The 18,100-nt window shown below is 35.1% G+C and overlaps 4 protein-coding genes across 6 annotated transcripts in view; 2 read left to right on the top strand and 2 right to left on the bottom strand.

Annotated features, from left to right (window-relative positions):
* The window catches only part of LOC143900656 (EF-hand domain-containing family member B), an 85,764-nt gene extending 79,505 nt beyond the window's left edge, over nucleotides 1-6,259 (top strand). Inside the window, 8 exon segments of the mRNA XM_077412258.1 lie at nucleotides 3,768-3,856; nucleotides 3,969-4,145; nucleotides 4,610-4,847; nucleotides 5,068-5,151; nucleotides 5,153-5,264; nucleotides 5,440-5,514; nucleotides 5,609-5,792; nucleotides 6,054-6,259. Coding sequence (XP_077268384.1) covers nucleotides 3,768-3,856; nucleotides 3,969-4,145; nucleotides 4,610-4,847; nucleotides 5,068-5,151; nucleotides 5,153-5,264; nucleotides 5,440-5,514; nucleotides 5,609-5,792; nucleotides 6,054-6,228 — 1,134 coding nt within the window. The 3' untranslated portion in view covers nucleotides 6,229-6,259.
* Nucleotides 1-7,515, bottom strand: part of LOC143900315 (uncharacterized) — a 42,270-nt gene extending 34,755 nt beyond the window's left edge. Inside the window, exon 1 of the mRNA XM_077411509.1 lies at nucleotides 7,406-7,515. The gene's annotated coding sequence lies outside the window, so the exon portion shown is untranslated. The remainder of the gene's footprint in view (nucleotides 1-7,405) is intronic.
* Nucleotides 226-7,412, bottom strand: Mpp6 (M-phase phosphoprotein 6). Of its 2 annotated transcripts, XM_077411531.1 has the most exons (4): nucleotides 7,178-7,412; nucleotides 7,011-7,111; nucleotides 6,512-6,824; nucleotides 226-1,594 (listed from the first exon to the last, which is right to left on the bottom strand). In XM_077411531.1, the coding sequence occupies exons 1-3, from the start codon at nucleotides 7,223-7,225 to the stop codon at nucleotides 6,521-6,523; spliced, it is 453 nt and encodes a 150-aa protein (XP_077267657.1). In that variant the 5' UTR covers nucleotides 7,226-7,412; the 3' UTR covers nucleotides 226-1,594; nucleotides 6,512-6,520. The 2 variants fall into 2 exon arrangements, with proteins under 2 accessions (XP_077267657.1, XP_077267656.1); XM_077411530.1 differs by lacking the exon at nucleotides 226-1,594 and having other exon boundaries at nucleotides 6,275-6,824.
* A 292-nt stretch (nucleotides 7,516-7,807) lies between the features above and the next one.
* On the top strand, nucleotides 7,808-17,267 carry Bre1 (E3 ubiquitin-protein ligase Bre1). Of its 2 annotated transcripts, none has more exons than XM_077411506.1 (16): nucleotides 7,808-8,001; nucleotides 8,729-8,898; nucleotides 9,567-9,753; nucleotides 9,834-10,022; nucleotides 10,228-10,349; nucleotides 10,584-10,820; nucleotides 10,935-11,060; nucleotides 11,175-11,348; nucleotides 11,442-11,699; nucleotides 12,190-12,321; nucleotides 12,546-12,817; nucleotides 12,924-13,077; nucleotides 13,386-13,499; nucleotides 13,712-14,114; nucleotides 14,343-14,437; nucleotides 14,576-17,267. In XM_077411506.1, exons 2-16 carry the CDS (start codon nucleotides 8,749-8,751, stop codon nucleotides 14,855-14,857), a joined length of 2,895 nt encoding a protein of 964 aa, XP_077267632.1. In that variant the 5' UTR covers nucleotides 7,808-8,001; nucleotides 8,729-8,748; the 3' UTR covers nucleotides 14,858-17,267. The 2 variants fall into 2 exon arrangements, with proteins under 2 accessions (XP_077267632.1, XP_077267633.1); XM_077411507.1 differs by having other exon boundaries at nucleotides 13,730-14,114.
* The last annotated feature ends 833 nt before the right edge of the window (nucleotides 17,268-18,100 follow it).

Below are 18,100 nucleotides of genomic sequence, written 5' to 3' on the forward strand. Positions count from 1 at the left end.
GTTTACCTCTCACATTCTTCTACAGATACCATGCGAAAAATTGATTTTGTTATATAAATAAATTATTACTCCACGAAATTGGCATTCTCTCAAAAAATACCGAGAAATCGAAAATCGAACTAATAATTTACTGATTATCATTAACATCTTAGTTTTAATGCTTTTATTATGCAAACTAACACATATATTTTATAATTAGAAATACGATTTTAAATAGATTTATTTATATATATAAAATATGCTAAAAAGGAAGAAAAATTATATATTTAGATCTGCGTAGGTTGAAACATTGAAACAGGAAATCGCTCTTAGATTTTAAATTACAGTGACGTTATGAGAATTTTATTCGCTTGAGAATAACAACTTACTCCGAGGGATGATGCGAGGAAGGCAGACAGAACGGTGCCTTGTTTGCACTTGATAAACGAGCGACGTTTTCTTCCGCGATGTATCGACAATGTTTGCTCGTCGTTTAATGCCGACGACAACCTGACTCAAATATTTAGCACGTACAAGACGAACAACAAGACTGCCTGCTCGGACTTGCCATGTCCGAGCTTTCGTCCCTCTCGTTCTCTCTCTCTCTCTCTCTCTCTCTCTCTCTCTCTCTCTCTCTCTCTCTCTCTCTCTTGCTCTCTTTCTCTCTTTCTCTCTTCATAAAACTCATAGTGACGCATGTTCCTCGCTAATGTAAAAAAAGTGGACGACAAGTCCAACTTGCATACGTATTCTAAATTACCGAGGATCGAGAGTCACGATGATCTATGTTAATATAATCCATCACACATATGTATATTTATTTACTTATTTGTTCCTACTTCATTTTATATTATTTTGTCTTTGCCTCTATAAAATTCTATTACGTGATGTGGATTTAGTATTTGATAATATATCTAATAGAATGTGCATTAATGTGCAGGTAACGTAACGGGTTATTTATTTTGCGCATCATATTTATAATTAGTAATGTGAAACCTGTAATTATATAAAAGAAAAATGAAATATATACGGAAAATTGTTCTCCACATCGCATATCTTGTTAGCTTTCGCTCGCCTTTCGAATTGCGGAGAATTGCAATTCTCAAAGTGCGCAACGACCGTCGCAGCAATCTCTTCGTTTCTTCTCTTACAAAAAGTTACCGGCGAGTGATAGAAAGGGAACGGCCGGTTATAGTTTCGTCGTCCTGGCACTAATCATTCTTCAATCAACAGATCAAGCTTTAATCGCTTCTTCAGGATTCCGTTATAGAATTCCAGCCGCGCGCGGGAAGAGATATATAGGGGAGCGTTTCTCTCTCCAGGAAGGAAAGTTACATATTGTGCCGCGAGAGATTTGTATCGGGATTCCCTTCCACCCCGAGCACGACTCGACCAATCACCGGCATACCTATCGCGCAAATTGTCTGTAATCTTGCTGGCGCTTTTCTGGAAATAATACGCCGAGAGTATACGCTCGCAACTCGCAACGAGCGCATCCGTTGCGCTCTTGGTCGTATCAAGCCATCAAGCCCGCATCGTCCCGCGTAGTTTTTCTTCACTGGTGACGTACTGCCTTTTGAAAAGACAAGTCGCCGTGAACGATAGTTACTGTTTGCTACAATGCAAGCATTAAATGTAATCAGGATTTAATCATATACTGAGTGGATATATATATATATATTAGAATGTAAGAAAGGTACAAATGATTGGACAGATTGGACTTGTCCTCAGTAGTAAACCAAAACGTGCGTAACGGATGCATTTGGAACAAGCTTGTGACAGCTGTGCTATCCTTGCCATCATGTACAGCTTATTTCATTACCATAATATATATACATATGTTAAAATAGATTTATGGACGTAAAAAGAGATTCCAAATCAGAACGTTTTACATCGCCAATAAATGATTAACGATAAGGATTTCTTATTCGTCACAACGTTGACGATTATAATTAATAAAGTTAGCCAGTTGGGTCGAGTAAGAAAGAGAGATTCGATCAGTCATTAATTCTACACTTCGGTAACTCGATGCGGATGCGTTTACGATATAATTCGTGCAACGTAGAACTAATTCCAAATATTATCGTTCCTTTTAATTGCGGTCTTTCGTGAAACAAGATTATGCCATAGATATTAATTTCTTAACCGTACGATTTATCTTGAATAGTTTATCTGAATAATATTCCAATTTTTTTCCGAAAGTGGCATTCTTTCCACCCCACACCCTACGTTCAAATTCGTTATATATATATATAGTTAATTGTATAATCATAAAGCCAGAATATATAACTTTCGATAGTTTTATTAATCTTGTTGACTAATAATTGTCGTAAAATCTCGCGAAATCCTCAAACTTTTACGAGGTAAAAACGGCACTGCGCGGCCGAAGTACGTGGATTGTGGATTTAAGATATATTATCGAGTCTCACGGTCATGTCGCGATTTTCGATACACAGTTGTTAAAGGGAAGAGCCAGGACTCGTTCAAGGCGAGCCACATGCCACTGCAATTAACGGCCCGATATTTCATCGGGAAAACAAGGCAAAACAGCCAATATTATTGCATCATGCCATGGTCTTGACGTGGCAGCTGTAAGAATACATTAAATCTCGGAAAGTGGTGCAACAAGCGCGCGTACGCGCGAACTGCTTTCCCGGATAACGGTGCGTCAATAAACGCCACATTGTACGAATTCTGCGAAACTGCGACGATAAATAATAAGAATATTACTCGTCTCGCGGTAATGGCGGTTAAACGGTTTTCTGCTGCGAACGTAATAGACAATATATCGTCGAGATGCGTCGTCGTGCTCCGTCAGCGCTCGTACACATCTCGCCTACGTTTACCTAATATCGTTGCACGATTGAATTGTAATTAATTATCTCGCTTTCCTTCCGGAAAAGCTCGTGGCACACGTCGCATAGCGCTCCCGACTTATTTAGCTATCTGAGAATACGCGTTAAGTACTCTCTGCTCGCTGTTAATATGCGCCGTGGAAACGAAAAACAACGCGCAGAGCCGCAGAGAAGAATGCTAAATACCAGAGATTACCCAAGAGCATGCAATTATCTATTTACATTGTTGCGTAATGCGAGCGCACGGAGGTAATTAACGGAATAATTACGCGGCGCGCAACAAGACGCCGCGTCGGCTCTTTAAACGCCGCAAATCCATCTCGGGGAATTAAACGGGCGGAAAAAAGGCCGGCACCCAGCCGAACAACTTCATTCGATATATCCCTCGCGTATAACGTTACGTCGCGTTAGGCCATATTCCGTTTCTGCCGTTTCATTGCAAAACTATAGGCACGGTATATTCCGTTACGCGATATCGCATTGTGTTATTGTGCGCGAGACATATAGGTAATCCCTTAATGACCGTTCGCGAGAGAGACAATAGAGTACTCCCCGGTAAAACATCGAGAAACGATTACCGAGTTTTGTCAAGTTAATGTTACGTTGAGAACTTGATCTCCAAAAAATTTTAAATTAAATAAAAAGATGGGGAAATATATCGAGCAGGTGCTATATAAATTATTTTCCAAGTTACGGTAAAATGCTTCAATTTTTATGTATATATTTCACACATATATATACATGTAAAAGGAAAATCAATGTCTGAATATACTTCTATTCCTGATTCCTGTGCGTAATTTGAAACGTCATCATCATCACATTTTTATCATCATTTCTCTTTTATTCTGTAATTCATAACGTTAGAGTTATAATGTAATTAATTCTCGTTTAGATTTTGTGGAAGCGACTATGAAACAATTACTTGAAATTAAGGGAAGCGCGACGATACAAGAAGGTATTGCACGGTCTTGGTACCGAAAATCGCATAATTATTATGGGCCATCGGAACAACGTACAAGAGAGTGAGTATTATACCAATAAGACGTTAATAAACGTATAGCTGGCCCCAAGCAAAGGAATTAAGACAGATATTGAGCTGTCTTTATATAATCGATATTTCTTCTTATTATACAGTTACAAAAAGTTCCCTGATGATAAATGTACTAGATTTGGCAAACCGCCAAAGAATCGAGGATCGGAATCTCGGATTAGAAGAATTTTGACGTGGATTAATCACGACCCGGTTACTTCAGTAAATCGTCGACAAGCAGCGTTCATAGAGCGTACTAGATCGTTTGTCGGACAAGTCAAGTACGTACAGTTAAACCAGCGATTGTTAATCTAGCGATAATTGTATAATTTATAATCCCATGAGAAATGACAAAAATCTCATCAATCTCTTACGTAACAAACCCTTTTCGTCATATAAATTATTATAACAACGTAGATAAATACAAATGTTTTCGTCACAAAAAGTTTCGATAAAATATTTATATATAACTTTCACTATTTTTTCCAATTATTAATTATAAATATATTACACACTATATTTATATTATTATCTATGTAAAATTTTCAAGATGCATCGATCAAATTGCTCTTGGCCTATAAAATAACGTAGATACTTATTTAAAATGATGTACAGAATGTGTGTGTGTGGTCTTTTTTAATGTTTACTTTCTTCTCGTATAATAAATAAATAAGAATTTAATTAATTAATTAATAAAAATGGCATCGTGCCTTTTTGTAAAGAATAACTAAATTTGTGATTCAAGGGATCCAGAATTGTCGCGTTTTTATGCAGATATCGTACACGGTAGAAAAAATATCAAAGACGAATTAGGTGTATCAGACATTTTACGTGATTTTGATTTGAACGAGCAAGAGCTTTTCTGGTGGCAATGTTTACAAGATTTAAATGATTTTCGTCGAAAACTCAAAAAACGCATGCCAGAAGTGCCATTCTTGGACATAGAGGATGAATTTTCTTGTCTGGACAAGGTATACGTGCATATGTCCATTTATTAATATATCTAAATATACCATATGTATGTGTGTTAATAACTTATTATTTTATGTGTGTGTGTATTTATTACAATAAAGGAAATGCATATTAATTTATAAACTTGCACTCAAATAAATAGAAAAAATCGTTGATCAAATTAACTGAAAGTAGATACATATTAAAATCATATTTTTATGATTATGAACGTGTTATAAAATTTTAATACAGAAATATGTCGGGATTCTGCCTGAAGATAAGGTTTTCCTGATTTTCGACAAGCGTCGCATATATCCAAACAAGAACGTTCTCGCGTATACCGTTAATGGACAAATTGCAGTTGCGCGAAGATGGAAATGTTAATTACAGGGACGTGCTGAAGCTTTTGAATTGGAAGCACAGTTTACCCGTTCTACCAACGATAAAACGTGAATAAATTATGGATGATTTTTGTGTTATCTCTAACGTTTTCTTCAAATTGATCAAGTAGAGAAATTACAAATAATAAGCCTTTGTGTGATAATTAATAATAATTTTAAATACATCTTACGTTTAATTTAATTTAAAATAACACAACAATAATATTAAAGGATATTATTTTAGAAGCGTCAGTGGCGAGTCCAGATTGTACTACGTATAACGACAGCATAAGAAATATTCAGACAACTGATAGCGCAAGTAGGGCTTTCTTTTTATAATATCTGTAGATCTTGAAAATATTTCTTTCAAAATGAAGCGAGTATTTGGATACAAACTTGAAGAAATATTATAGAAGTGCGTGTGGCAGGACTTCCATCCGAAAGATCGGATTTTCTGATTACAACGTTACCGCGCCCCGGCCTATATCCAGACAAGGAGAACTTAGGCGATCAAACCTCCGTTCATTGCTTAATATCGCCCAGCATATTCACAAGATACGGCTTGACACATATAGATTTTTTCAAGGTAGCGCGCTTTATCTCGTATCGTCAAATTCGTTCACATATTATTTTTGCTCTTACGTCGACATGAGTTATATATCAAATTACAAAATTCGAACGTAAGATTTCCCCACCCTAAAACGTCGCCAAACGTTCCTACATAAGAATATTAATTTATATATCATTTTAACGTATATTATTATATTATGTTGTTGTCGAATAATTTATTATATTACTATATCATGAAAATATTACGTTATATTATATTATTTTGTAAATCTGTTATACGGACTCGCGACAAGAAATACGAAGCGTATTCGAGAACATCGGTTTCGAATTTCCAGAGGATAGTTTTGATACGCTTTGGCAGGAAGGAATGAGGAAGGACTGCACCGACGGCGTGTGCGTGGAAACATTTCGGGAGTTACTCGCCACGTCGGGTCTCGTGGCAAAGAAAATTACATGTAGCTAGGATATAAACAAAATCTTGAAGGCTCTGTAGAGAAAAAGAAGCTCTATAAAAAAATATATAACGTGTGTATTTTTTAAGTTTAATAGTCGCACATAAACACGAACCATGCGCATGTTTTAGAAATTAATATACAACCTTTATATATTCAACGATTATATTAAAGTTATATAATAATAAAGTTAAATTTGTCAGATGTGTCAACGTCATGCGTTGAATATACAAACTGTACAACATATTTACTTAATACATGTAAAATTAAACACATACGTATACAGTTATTTACCATGTAGATTTAGTCTGCTGGTTTCAAGAATTTTGGTTTCTTGTTCAACGGTTCATCTTCGTCATTTCTCTTTCTATGCTGTGGTTTTCTATGCCTGTTTACGGTGTCAAATTTCGCTCGCATTTTCTTCCACCGAACAGCCATTTGTTCGTCAGATACGTCAGCTTCTCGTTTCACCTCTACTTGGGCTCGTTTGGCATTTTCCTTTTCTTCCATTAACTTTTCTATAACTGGATTCATTCCTTGAAAGCTTAATCTACCATCACCGAGTTTCTCACAGAAGACATAGCTCGCCTCCATAAGAAATTTTCCACTTGAACATAAAAGCGATTGATAGCAGCACGACTCTGTCACCGGAATAAAATATTTGGGTCTTGCGCAATGAGTATTTCAATGTGCAAAAAACGTGCAAAAATTTATATTATATATTACGTTACCGTATTATTGTGATCAAGATACAGGGTTGATACTTGGAGAAAATATAACATAAAACACTTACGACGCTTTCTTCATGCGTGATGTAAGCTCGCTGCCAAAGTACTCTTCTCCTTCTTCCTGAAATTGTTCTTTCTCCACTTTGTCCTTCGTCCGTTTCATAAACTGCAACAACAAGCCCACATATTATCGTGCAACAATGCTCTACTATCTATGATCTTTCCAACTCACCTTCATCTGCAGTATACTCTTCGACAGAGCTATCCTCTTCGTATCCATGTTTACTCACGCGTACGGATGTGAAAAATTCACGATAATATCTCTCGATAAATACCTCTCGAGAAATAGTCAAAATGCGAAAAACGAGTCAAAAAATTTTGAAGAATTTCTTCGAGAGATTGTATGCGCGTGTCAATAATACCAGACCACCTATAAACAAGACAATCTAACCTGACTAACCTGACTTTTCCATCACGCTAGCTCCACGCTCCACTAGCTGCAACAGCACCCTTGAAGATTTCTGCATTACTATCATTTGTAGCAGCAGAGCAGCTTTGAAGACGTCCACGTTATCAACTTCATGTACTGCTGCAATGCTTATTAAAATTTTGTTGTATCGAGTGTCGGCTCGCCATTTTCTTTGCCGGGTGCCGGGTGAGCGACCATAGACCATATCGATCGCGCCCGACTTCTTTACCTTCTCGACCGACGACCATTGACCATTTACTTTCCCGACCTGCCGCCGCGTAACGGTTATTTTCATTAGTCGACGAGTGTATTGGCGTGTCGTCCGGGTCGTCCCGCTGGTCTTGACTGACTTGACTCCTCGGCCTCGGCCTTCCCCGTCCCCGCACGACTCTCTCACTCTCTGGGCTCACATGAGATCGCACAAGATGCGGAGCAGAGGTCCGCGACGATTAATTTGGCACACGAGGCGCAACGCATCGGAGAATGGTCAGTGACGTAGCCGCGAGGCCGAGGAAGCGAGGAACGGATCATCGTGGAACGGTGGACATAGCGGCGTCAGCGGAAATAGTTTGATCGCTCGTACCAAGGTAAATCTGGTAAATCCGCGCCCGCACGCGAGCCCGCGCGCGCGCGCGCGCGCGTGTGAGTGCGAAATCAATAACAACGGCATTATACATTATATTTCAAGGGTATTTATTCCAGCTCTCCAAAAGCCCCACGCTTGGTCCAGTGCGATCTCGTTCCAGTTACGTTTTTTATCGTTCACTCGCACTGGCCACGTCTGGTAGGCACAAAAAAAAGAGCTGAAGCAACTGGGCGACATTTTAGGATTCGTCGAATAACGTATTATGAGATTATTCAGAAGATTTCTCGTTTTTATATGCTCGTTTTCACATTTTTCGAACGTGCTGATCACGTTGGTCATTAATGTTTTCATCGCTGACTGTTACTGACGATTCATAGGCAATGTTTAGACTTTCTCTTCGATACAAATCATAACCTCCTGGAAGTTTTTTTTATCTTTTTTTTTCCTAAAGTCAAGACCTATTGTTGTATCATACCTATATCAAGAGACGTTGCGAGGTATAAGATAGGAAATAAGAGTAATTTTTCTTGTTTTTTTTTCAATTTTAGTATGACGCGTATAGTTGAAACTAGCTTCACACGCAAAACCGGTAGTTTACCAAAATTTTTAGAGAGTAAATACATAGTATTCTGTGCACCGGGAGACATTAAACTTTACGAATAAAAAGCGACGCTTTTCTCAATATTTCAAACAACGTACTCCGTACACTTATTATTTATGCCTGGCAGATATATCGCTGCGTGCAAAGATGTCGAAACGACCCGCAGACAGTGGGGACTCTGGTTCCCAACCACCTATAAAGAAGGTACAATTTGAGCCGATTCTAATTGGACCAATATCTACTCTTGAGGAAATGGACATGAAGGTTTTGCAGTTCCAGAACAAGAAGCTGGCGCAGGTATAAAACAATTTATATTACCCTGCTATGCTTAATAAATTGATTTATAACTGCAAATGAAGATAATGGGGATTGAGACGTATATATACGTATAGTATATATAAAGAAAGTAGTAATATAACTTTATATAATAGATAAATATATTAAAATTATATTATACATATGTGTAAAAAGAATGTAATTATAAATATGATTATACAGGATGACAGTGTTGAAAAGTTTGAAACTAAGTTGTTATTTTTTGATGAGAATGAATAAAGAAAATAGTAAATATAACTTTATGTAAGAAATATATTAAAATTGTAGATATTACGTATACATGCGTAAAAAATATAATTATAAATATAATTATACAGACGGATGGTTGAAAAGAAAAGCTGAAACTAACGTGTTATTTTTTAATGAGAATGAACAGAATAAAATAGATTAAACATTACAAGTTTTGCACAGAATGGTGCTTAATTAATTTTTTTTGTCTAATAAAATAATTCAGTTTCAGCAACTTCTCAATTGTCACTTTATTATATGGATTGTTGTGTTACCTAAACGTTAAAAGTATATATGCGATATAATATAACGTATACTTTTATATAAAAATTATTTTTTACAATATTGTACACGTTTTAGTTTTTATATATCTTTTCACGTATAATTTTTTTTTATTCCAGAGATTAGAACAAAGGCATAGAATGGAAGCTGAATTAAGACAACGTATCGAACAATTAGAGAAACGTCAAATGCAGGACGATGCAGTACTTAATGTTGTTAATCGATATTGGAATCAACTCAATGAAGATATACGTGTACTATTGCAGAGATTCGATGCTGAAACTGCTGATGAATCAGAAAATAAAAGTATGCTTTGGAAAGAAAAATATTATGCAACATTTTCTACGACAAATTCTCACAACAAAACATTTTTTTCTTAATTACAGACGAGAGCGAGGCTACAACGTCGTTTCTTATGCAATTATCTTCCTGGGACAAAGAAGAATTGGATGACAAATTGGCAAACCGTGTACAGGTGTCGAAACGAGCTGTGTCTAAAGTTGTACAGGCGTTCGATCGTTTATCTCAAAGAAACGAGAAGATCACTCTTGCGCTTAAAGGAGAATTTAACGGTGGTAAGTTGTGCATTTAGAATTCCTTTAAGATTTCAACTTAACGCAACACGTTGAACAACGTGACGTGTACATCTTTACATTTATCGTAAGACTCGAACGTTTTTCACGAAATCTCGGAAGAACTTGACATATTGCATAACTATCGTGCGGAAAGTTGTACTAGCATCTAAGGATACAATTAATGCAATTATGAATTAATATACAGAAGAAGCACCGAACATCGACGAAGTCGTACGTCGTGCCAATGCGGAAATACAAATGGAAAATAGAAATCTGCAGGCGATAAATATACAATTGCATGAAAAGTACCACACTATCTCATTAAAGGTAATTGCGTTCTGTTTCATTTATATTTAATTTTCTATATTTTTTTGTTTATTATCGATTATGTACAACTGACACAGTTATGGTTTATCACGACGTACAAATCGGTCTAAAGAGTCGGAAATAAAGAAAAGATCGTCCTTCTTATATATGAGTATTTCTTTACGAAGTAATTAGACATAAGATCTTGCCTGATAATTGGAACGTTTGATATTTATTCTGGCTATATTTTCATAGATGTCAGAACTGCAAGATACAATAACAGGAAAAGATACGCTTGCGGCAGAATTGCGAAATCAAGTCGACGATCTGCAGTACGAATTGAACAAAGTACGGGCGAGAAACGATAAGTTGGAACATCATCTTGGAGAAGCGATTGAGAAGTTAAAAGCTTTTCAGCAGATTCATGGCACAGATGAGAAAGGCAGTAATAAACCGAATACATTAGTTGCATCCAGTGTTTCTCAAACTAAGGTGAACGTTCGTTTTCTTATATTTATATATGTATAAAGCTACAAGTATACATTAGTTTAATATTGCAATATTATTCTATAATTTATAATATATCTAGATGCATGTTATTTACAGCTGGACGACTTACAAAGAGAACTTGAAGAGACACGTGAATTGGCTAACAATAGACTGCAGGAATTAGACAAACTGCATCAGCAACACCGCGACACCTTAAAAGAAGTGGAAAAATTGAAAATGGATGTGAGTAAATAGTTACATTTTCTAAATTTTATTTATATTTTATAAATATTGTGATATTTTTAATTTAATTTACTTTGTTACCGAATAGCTGACGTTGAGTATTTCTTGCTGCAGATAAGACAGCTTCCCGAATCGGTAATCGTAGAAACGACAGAGTACAAATGTTTGCAATCGCAATTTTCCGTGCTATATAACGAGTCTATGCAATTAAAAACACAATTGGATGACGCTCGCCAACAATTGCAGTCGAGCAAGAATGCACATCTACGCCACATTGAGATGATGGAGGTAAGACCTTCATATATTCAGAGACTATATTCACGAATATGTGTAACGTGTTTTATTTTTATCAATATTCTTTTCATAATATTCTTTTCATAGAGCGAAGAGTTAATGGCTCAAAAGAAATTGCGCGGGGAGTGTATACAACTCGAAGATGTTTTAGCACAGTTACGCAAGGAGTACGAAATGCTTCGCATTGAATTTGAACAGAATCTAGCTGCCAATGAACAGACAGGTCCAATTAATCGAGAAATGCGGCATCTGATTACCTCTCTTCAGAATCACAATCAGCAATTGAAAGGAGAAGTGCACCGATACAAGCGAAAGTACAAAGAAACTTCTATTGAAATACCTCGAGTATGTACACATAAACACATATCGTAAATTTTAAGTACGTGTGTCTTATTTTTTATTTTATTATAAAATTTAACCATTTTCTGTGCATGGTCGCTGACTTTGATTTAAATAATATCTATGTATCGATTTATTATTCGATACGAAATGGGTCACACGTCACTTTATATTCTTTTATTATATTTATTTTATTATTAATGCTCATTAATGCCTTAAACTTTAATTTTTCAACGAATCTTTTACATATATTTTATAACATTTTATAATATTTTAACGAACCTTTTATTATAAAATGAGTTATATGTGTGGGGCAACAGGTCAGGGTTGAACACCGGACCTGTTGATTACACAAGTCATTACGCAGAGAGCTACGTGTTACTCCAATAATAGAACAAAATTTTACATATATATTACGTATAACGTGTCATCCGATATATTATTTAACCGCTATAAAAATAGATAAAATGGTTTTATTTTTATCAAATTTTTCCAGCTAAAAAAGGAAGTAGAGGAATTGACAACCAAGTTAGGCCAACAAACGGCGCAAGAAAATAAAGAAGGGAATACGTCAGACGGCAGCGGAAAAGAAGAAGATGCCTCAACGTCGTTGCCAGGTTCTACACAGGTATGTAACGATAATATGAATATAAACTTAAATCAAAAGATGACAGGTTTTCCTATGCGATTATATTAATTTTTTATGTATTTTGTTTGTATACATGTATGTAGTGCTAAAAAATAGACGTTTTCTTGTACAAATGTTACATTTAATATATGGGACTTGTGCTTAAAATGAGATTTTGTTGGCTACTTATTATTTGTGTGTTAATTGTTGGTTTCGGTACATAGATAAAAGAAGAAAGTGGTGTTACAATAAAGAGGGAGTCTGGTGCTGATGAAGAGGTAGAAACTATTGAGGTTGGAGAAGGTGAAGGCAACAAAAACACGCCAGATTCCCTAACGTTAACATCGCCGACTTTAAAGAAGGAGAAGGATATAAAACGTGAGAAGGATATCAAGAAAGAATCTGTGAAAATTGAACATCGGGATCCTGCACATCGCACTAAAGATGCAAAGATGGCGGAATCGGAGCTCGTGAGGGACTTGAAGGCACAACTTAAGTATGTCCGCAAAGATCGCCAGTGTTTTCAAATAAAATACTGATATTGTTATTGCGACGATGTATAGTTTTAGAAAATAAACGAGAGAATAAATATCTGATTGCAGAAAAGCTGTGAATGAGATGAAAGAAATGAAACTTCTATTAGATATGTACAAAGGTGTTGGAAAAGAGCAACGGGACAAAGTACAGTTAATGGCTGCAGAGCGTAAAACGAGAGCCGAGTTGGAGGATTTGCGACAGCAAGTCAAAAAAATTCAAGTATGTTGTGTAATATATTTTATACGCATTACAATTAATATGTGATTTTATATGCGGTTATAATGTATAATTTTATATATAGCACGATAATATGATAAATCAATGAAATAAGTAAAACGATCGGTACGTCGATCAGTTATTGCAGTTTGGTTGAGGAAAATAATTTATTCAAGTGAAATATTTTACTGTTTAACATCAATAGTATATTTTGATATCATAATATTGTGTGAATATTTGCACTTATTGACGAGACGTATTTTTATTTGGATAATATAACAAAGTGAATTGTGTGCGTTGTGTTCGTGCAGGAAAGTAAACGCGAGGAACGTAAAAAATTAGCTGATGAAGATGCGCAGATAAAGATTAAAAAATTGGAAGAACAAGCGTATACATTGCAACGTCAAGTTGCATGTCAGAAACAGGTAGATCACATTTATTCCTTCTTTTGAAAGCGAAATTTGATGCGCTGCATATAAAAAGATTGGAAAATTAATTAAAGATAAAATCAATTGTAAGAGATCTAAGTCAAGAGTTATTTTGTTATTTATGTTAATCATTTCGAATGTTAAAAGCTTTTTAATATTAAAAAATAGTCGACAGAATCGTACGCGAACGGAAATGTAACGTTGAACAGACGTGTATCTGGCTGCAGGAGGAAGAGGCGCTTCTGAACGAGATGGAAGTGACCGGGCAAGCATTTGAGGACATGCAAGAGCAGAACTCTAGACTCATACAGCAGCTGCGTGAAAAAGATGACGCGAATTTCAAACTCATGACGGAGAGGATCAAAAGTAATCAATTGCACAAGCTCGCGAGGGAAGAGAAGGACGTGCTGAAGGAGCAAGTATTAACACTAACAACGCAGGTGGAAGCGGCCAATGTAGTTGTACGAAAGTTGGAAGAGAAGGAGCGTCTCTTACAAAACTCTCTCGCCACGGTGGAAAAGGAATTGGCGCTGAGACAGCAGGCAATGGAAATGCACAAGCGGAAAGCGATAGAGAGCGCACAGTCTGCGGCTGATCTGAAACTTCATCTTGGTAAGTGCTCAACGTGCAAACGTGAAAAAGTTAAAATAAAAATGCTTAATTATGTAATTCTAATCATAAATCTCTTATAAATCATATACGTTCACGTACATTTTTTCTTAATCATATAAATAATACACTCTTCGTGTTACATCAGCTGGAAAAATAAACGAAAATAAATGATAAAAACTACACAGTCACTTCCAACAAAAAACTGACGTACAGCTTTTACTGTTACAGAAAAGTATCATTCTCAAATGAAGGAAGCGCAACAAGTCGTAGCTGAGAAAACAAGTTCCTTGGAAGCTGAAGCGTATAAAACTAAAAGATTACAGGTATAACAGGTTTAATTCTGCACCAACTATATGATCGTTCTCGTGTGTTTTGAACTTGGTTATATACCAGTTTTGAATACCATTAATAATACACGTATTGATACATGTAAACGTTAATACATGACGTGCATTGCGTAGGAGGAGATAGCGCAACTCAGACGCAAGGTTGAGCGTATGAAGAAGATTGAGCTCGCTGAAACTCTAGATGAAGTAATGGCGGAAGAGTTGCGGGAGTACAAGGAAACTTTAACGTGTCCGTCTTGTAAGGTAAAGCGTAAGGACGCCGTCCTCACTAAGTGCTTCCACGTGTTCTGCTGGGACTGTCTGCGTACACGTTACGAAACACGGCAACGGAAATGTCCCAAGTGTAACTGCGCTTTCGGCGCCAACGACTACCATCGGCTGTACCTGTCCACATGAAGAAGAAGGTGCTGACTCATTGGAAAATACGCCGCGACGTAGAGTAATGTTTTGTAATATGTTACGTAAGCATTTCTTCTTTCTTTTTTTATATCGTTTATTTCGTACTCTGACTTTTTGTGGAATTATGCGCAATATGTGACTATCCCTGCTGAGTGTGTCGATAATGAATCACGACGTTTGCTAAGTTCTTATTAAGACCATAGCACATGAAGAACATAAGTCATAGAATTTAAGTAGAATCACAGTCGAAAATTCTAGAGACTGAATGATTTATCACTTACTTAATTCTACTACTTAATTTTTTTTCATGCCGTATGGTCTAGTTTATATAAAAACCAACATATAAGAATAAATAAATGGGTAAAGTGAATGATAAATGAGTGAATGAATGAGTGAGTGAGCGAGCGAAAGAGTGAGCGAAAGAACGAATAAATATGAAAAAGAAAGAAAGAAAAAAGGGAGAGAGAGAGAAGCGAAAAGAGACAGCTGACGTGCATTTTTAGTTAGTCAGTACAGTTATACCGAGCTGCAAGCTTTTAATTTTACTTACAATATAAAAAACAATTTATTCAGTTTTCTTTGATCTCGTTTTTAAGATGTGCTCACGCGAAATTATCATCAACATTTATATATAGCACGATGGATTGCCTCCAGATCAATGCCTTCTTAAAGCCAAGATACTGTCCCCCGAGCGACGACACGTTTCTATTTGAAATGTCTTTTATAAGATAAAGTAGAGATCAGTTTGTAAAGTCAAACAAAGCATTGATAACCATTAATCTAGTGAAAAAATTTTGCAACTAATTTAAATCACATCAACATTTAATAGTTTAAACTGTACCAACTAAACGTGATTGATTAACTGACACATTATTCAAATTCAATTACTGTTTGAAATTTATGTAACTGTAAACCTGTTGAATGTGACTAAAGTTCAGCTGCAAGACTCGTGTTCTGTATGTTAGGCCTGGTTAAATCAAAGTTGAAAAGTCTCGAAGGAGTGATCTAATGACTCCTCACTCTTAAAAATGAAATAAATTCATTATTGAGTTAAGGTTCAGAATTAATAATAATTAGCAATTTGTATGATAATCACGCTTATAGTTATTTATTTAATCAAAAGGATATAATTTAGCAAACACGGTCCAAATTCGCTTTGTCTATTGTTTATAATACGAGACAGGCAAACTGGTTAATAACAGGGATGTCCTGTACGATAATTACTCGACATTATCCAATAAGAAACGAATTTCTTTGCTGATCGTAAACATGTTCGTGATGATTTTCATCGAAATTGCTTTTGGAATTAATGCATTAAAATCAGAAAAATGATTAATTTTATTATATATTTCTGAGATGTCTCTCGGTATCTTAAAAGTATGAATTTTATTTAAGAACTGTAACAACTATATTTTAAAAAATAAAAAAAGGAATATATATATATATGTATGTATAATTATATGAAATGTTTATCAAATCAATATATAAATATTGATTTGATTGTGAAGCGTCAATATTAGCAAATGTTATTTTTAACACTGAACTGTATACATTACTAAATTTAAATAATTTATTCCATTCAAGGCTAGTTGTTTCTCAACCTGTTGGTAAACTAACTAATAGTTAAATCATATGTCTATCTTTGTCTGATTTGAAGGAGAAACAAAGCATATATATGATACAACTATTAGTTTATCAACAGGTTGGAACAACTGGCCCTTAGATCATTTAAATCCAAGTTCAAATTTGCGCTCACTAAATCGTTAAATATTTGATACTATTATACTAACATTGTATTATAGTATAAATAATTTTTGAATATGTATTTTCGCATGTGTGAATGCTAATTATTAATGTGAGCATCCATGTATATGCGTTTGTAAAAAAATGAGACGCAATAACTTATTTTGACAAAAAGATGCATCAGTGCGTAAGAGCTCCGTTTCAATAGAATAATTTGTTTTATAGATCTTTATTTTACTTAATCATGCATGCAGAACTATGCATCATGTTCTGCAGAACTATATTTTCTTTTTTGATAAATTTCGACGATGTTATGTAATAATTCGAAGAAATCTGTCCTTTTTAATTTTCCTTTTTTTTTTAGGTAGGGAAGTTTATTTAACCCTAGCTCGCCACTCCGGTCCAGTAGAGCGCTAAACGCTTTTTGATTTTCTAGTTTCCTCATATCAAGTTCAGGCTAAATTTAAATCATTTTTTAAGCTTAAAAATATTAATTAGAATGAAAATGACAATGCGACAAAGTTGCACGATCTCACGGACCGGCGGAGTGGGTCGAAAATAGGTGCAGCTAGCTAGGATTAAATATGTAACAATATAGATGTATGATGTAGATACGTTAATGAAAAATTTGACCTTGCTAAAAATAAACTCTTATTTCTTTGTATTATCTATTCGAGAAAACACTTTCCAAATCTTAAAATAAAAATATTTCCATATTAGATTTATTCCAATTCTAAATTTGCAAAACTTAAAAATAAAAAATTTTTTTTTCGTTTAAGGTGATCCTAAAGCCGTGATCCTAACCGGTTTTTTTCTTAGCACTAATCTTTTACGTGGCTTTATAGAAATGCAAAATTCTTGTCTAGAATTAAAGTACGCATCAAAATCTAGGTCATGGTGGTCGACGTTATATGTGGTGGTCGTCACGTATAACAAAAAATATTACTTTTTTTTCGTTTTCGATATAACGTCGATCACCATCTTAGATTTTGATGCGTACTTTACGTCCAGATAAGACGTTTGTCGTTGTATAAAGCCACGTAAAAGATTAGTGCTAAGAAAAAAACCGGTCAGGATCACGGCCTTAGGATCACCTTAATATTTTTTAATTATTTTACAATATGTATATGGAGGATAAAAATTGACAAAAGGCGTTCTAAATACGTTCTTATACTTTGAGACATCATTTTGCATTCTCGACACATATTTTACATTTATCTAGTTTTGCTCTTTAACATTTTAATTTTTTTCGAAGATAAACTGAATCGAAAACCGTATCGAAAAATTACACTTATTTCAATTTTTTTTTCTTTACGATATGTAATAATATTAATTAACTCTAATAGCTTTGTATTATAATCGATGTACACTGTAAAGAAAAACACTAGATAAAATTACATGAACAAATGTAAAATTTTATTACGATTTAAATAATGGTATACATGTAATATACATTTTCTTGTTCATGTTAATTTACATACCTTTTTTTACAGTGTA

This window comes from Temnothorax americanus, unplaced genomic scaffold (assembly GCF_048541705.1).
Source record: "Temnothorax americanus isolate GAGA-0224 unplaced genomic scaffold, ASM4854170v1 Scaffold3, whole genome shotgun sequence".
Classification (NCBI taxonomy): Eukaryota; Metazoa; Arthropoda; class Insecta; order Hymenoptera; family Formicidae; genus Temnothorax; species Temnothorax americanus.

What these genes read in the sequence shown, in the direction of transcription:
- Mpp6 (XM_077411531.1), bottom strand. Translation starts at nt 7,225, where the DNA reads ATGGATACGAAGAGGATAGCTCTGTCGAAGAGTATACTGCAGATGAAG. An exon ending in AGAGTATACTGCAGATGAAG is followed by an intron (nt 7,112 to 7,177) that starts GTGAGTTGGAAA and finishes TTGTTGTTGCAG; the next exon opens with TTTATGAAACGGACGAAGGA. An exon ending in TCACGCATGAAGAAAGCGTC is followed by an intron (nt 6,825 to 7,010) that starts GTAAGTGTTTTA and finishes TTTATGTTCAAG; the next exon opens with TGGAAAATTTCTTATGGAGG.
- Bre1 (XM_077411506.1), top strand. Translation starts at nt 8,749, where the DNA reads ATGTCGAAACGACCCGCAGACAGTGGGGACTCTGGTTCCCAACCACCT. An exon ending in AGAACAAGAAGCTGGCGCAG is followed by an intron (nt 8,899 to 9,566) that starts GTATAAAACAAT and finishes TTTTTATTCCAG; the next exon opens with AGATTAGAACAAAGGCATAG. An exon ending in CTTCTATTGAAATACCTCGA is followed by an intron (nt 11,700 to 12,189) that starts GTATGTACACAT and finishes AAATTTTTCCAG; the next exon opens with CTAAAAAAGGAAGTAGAGGA.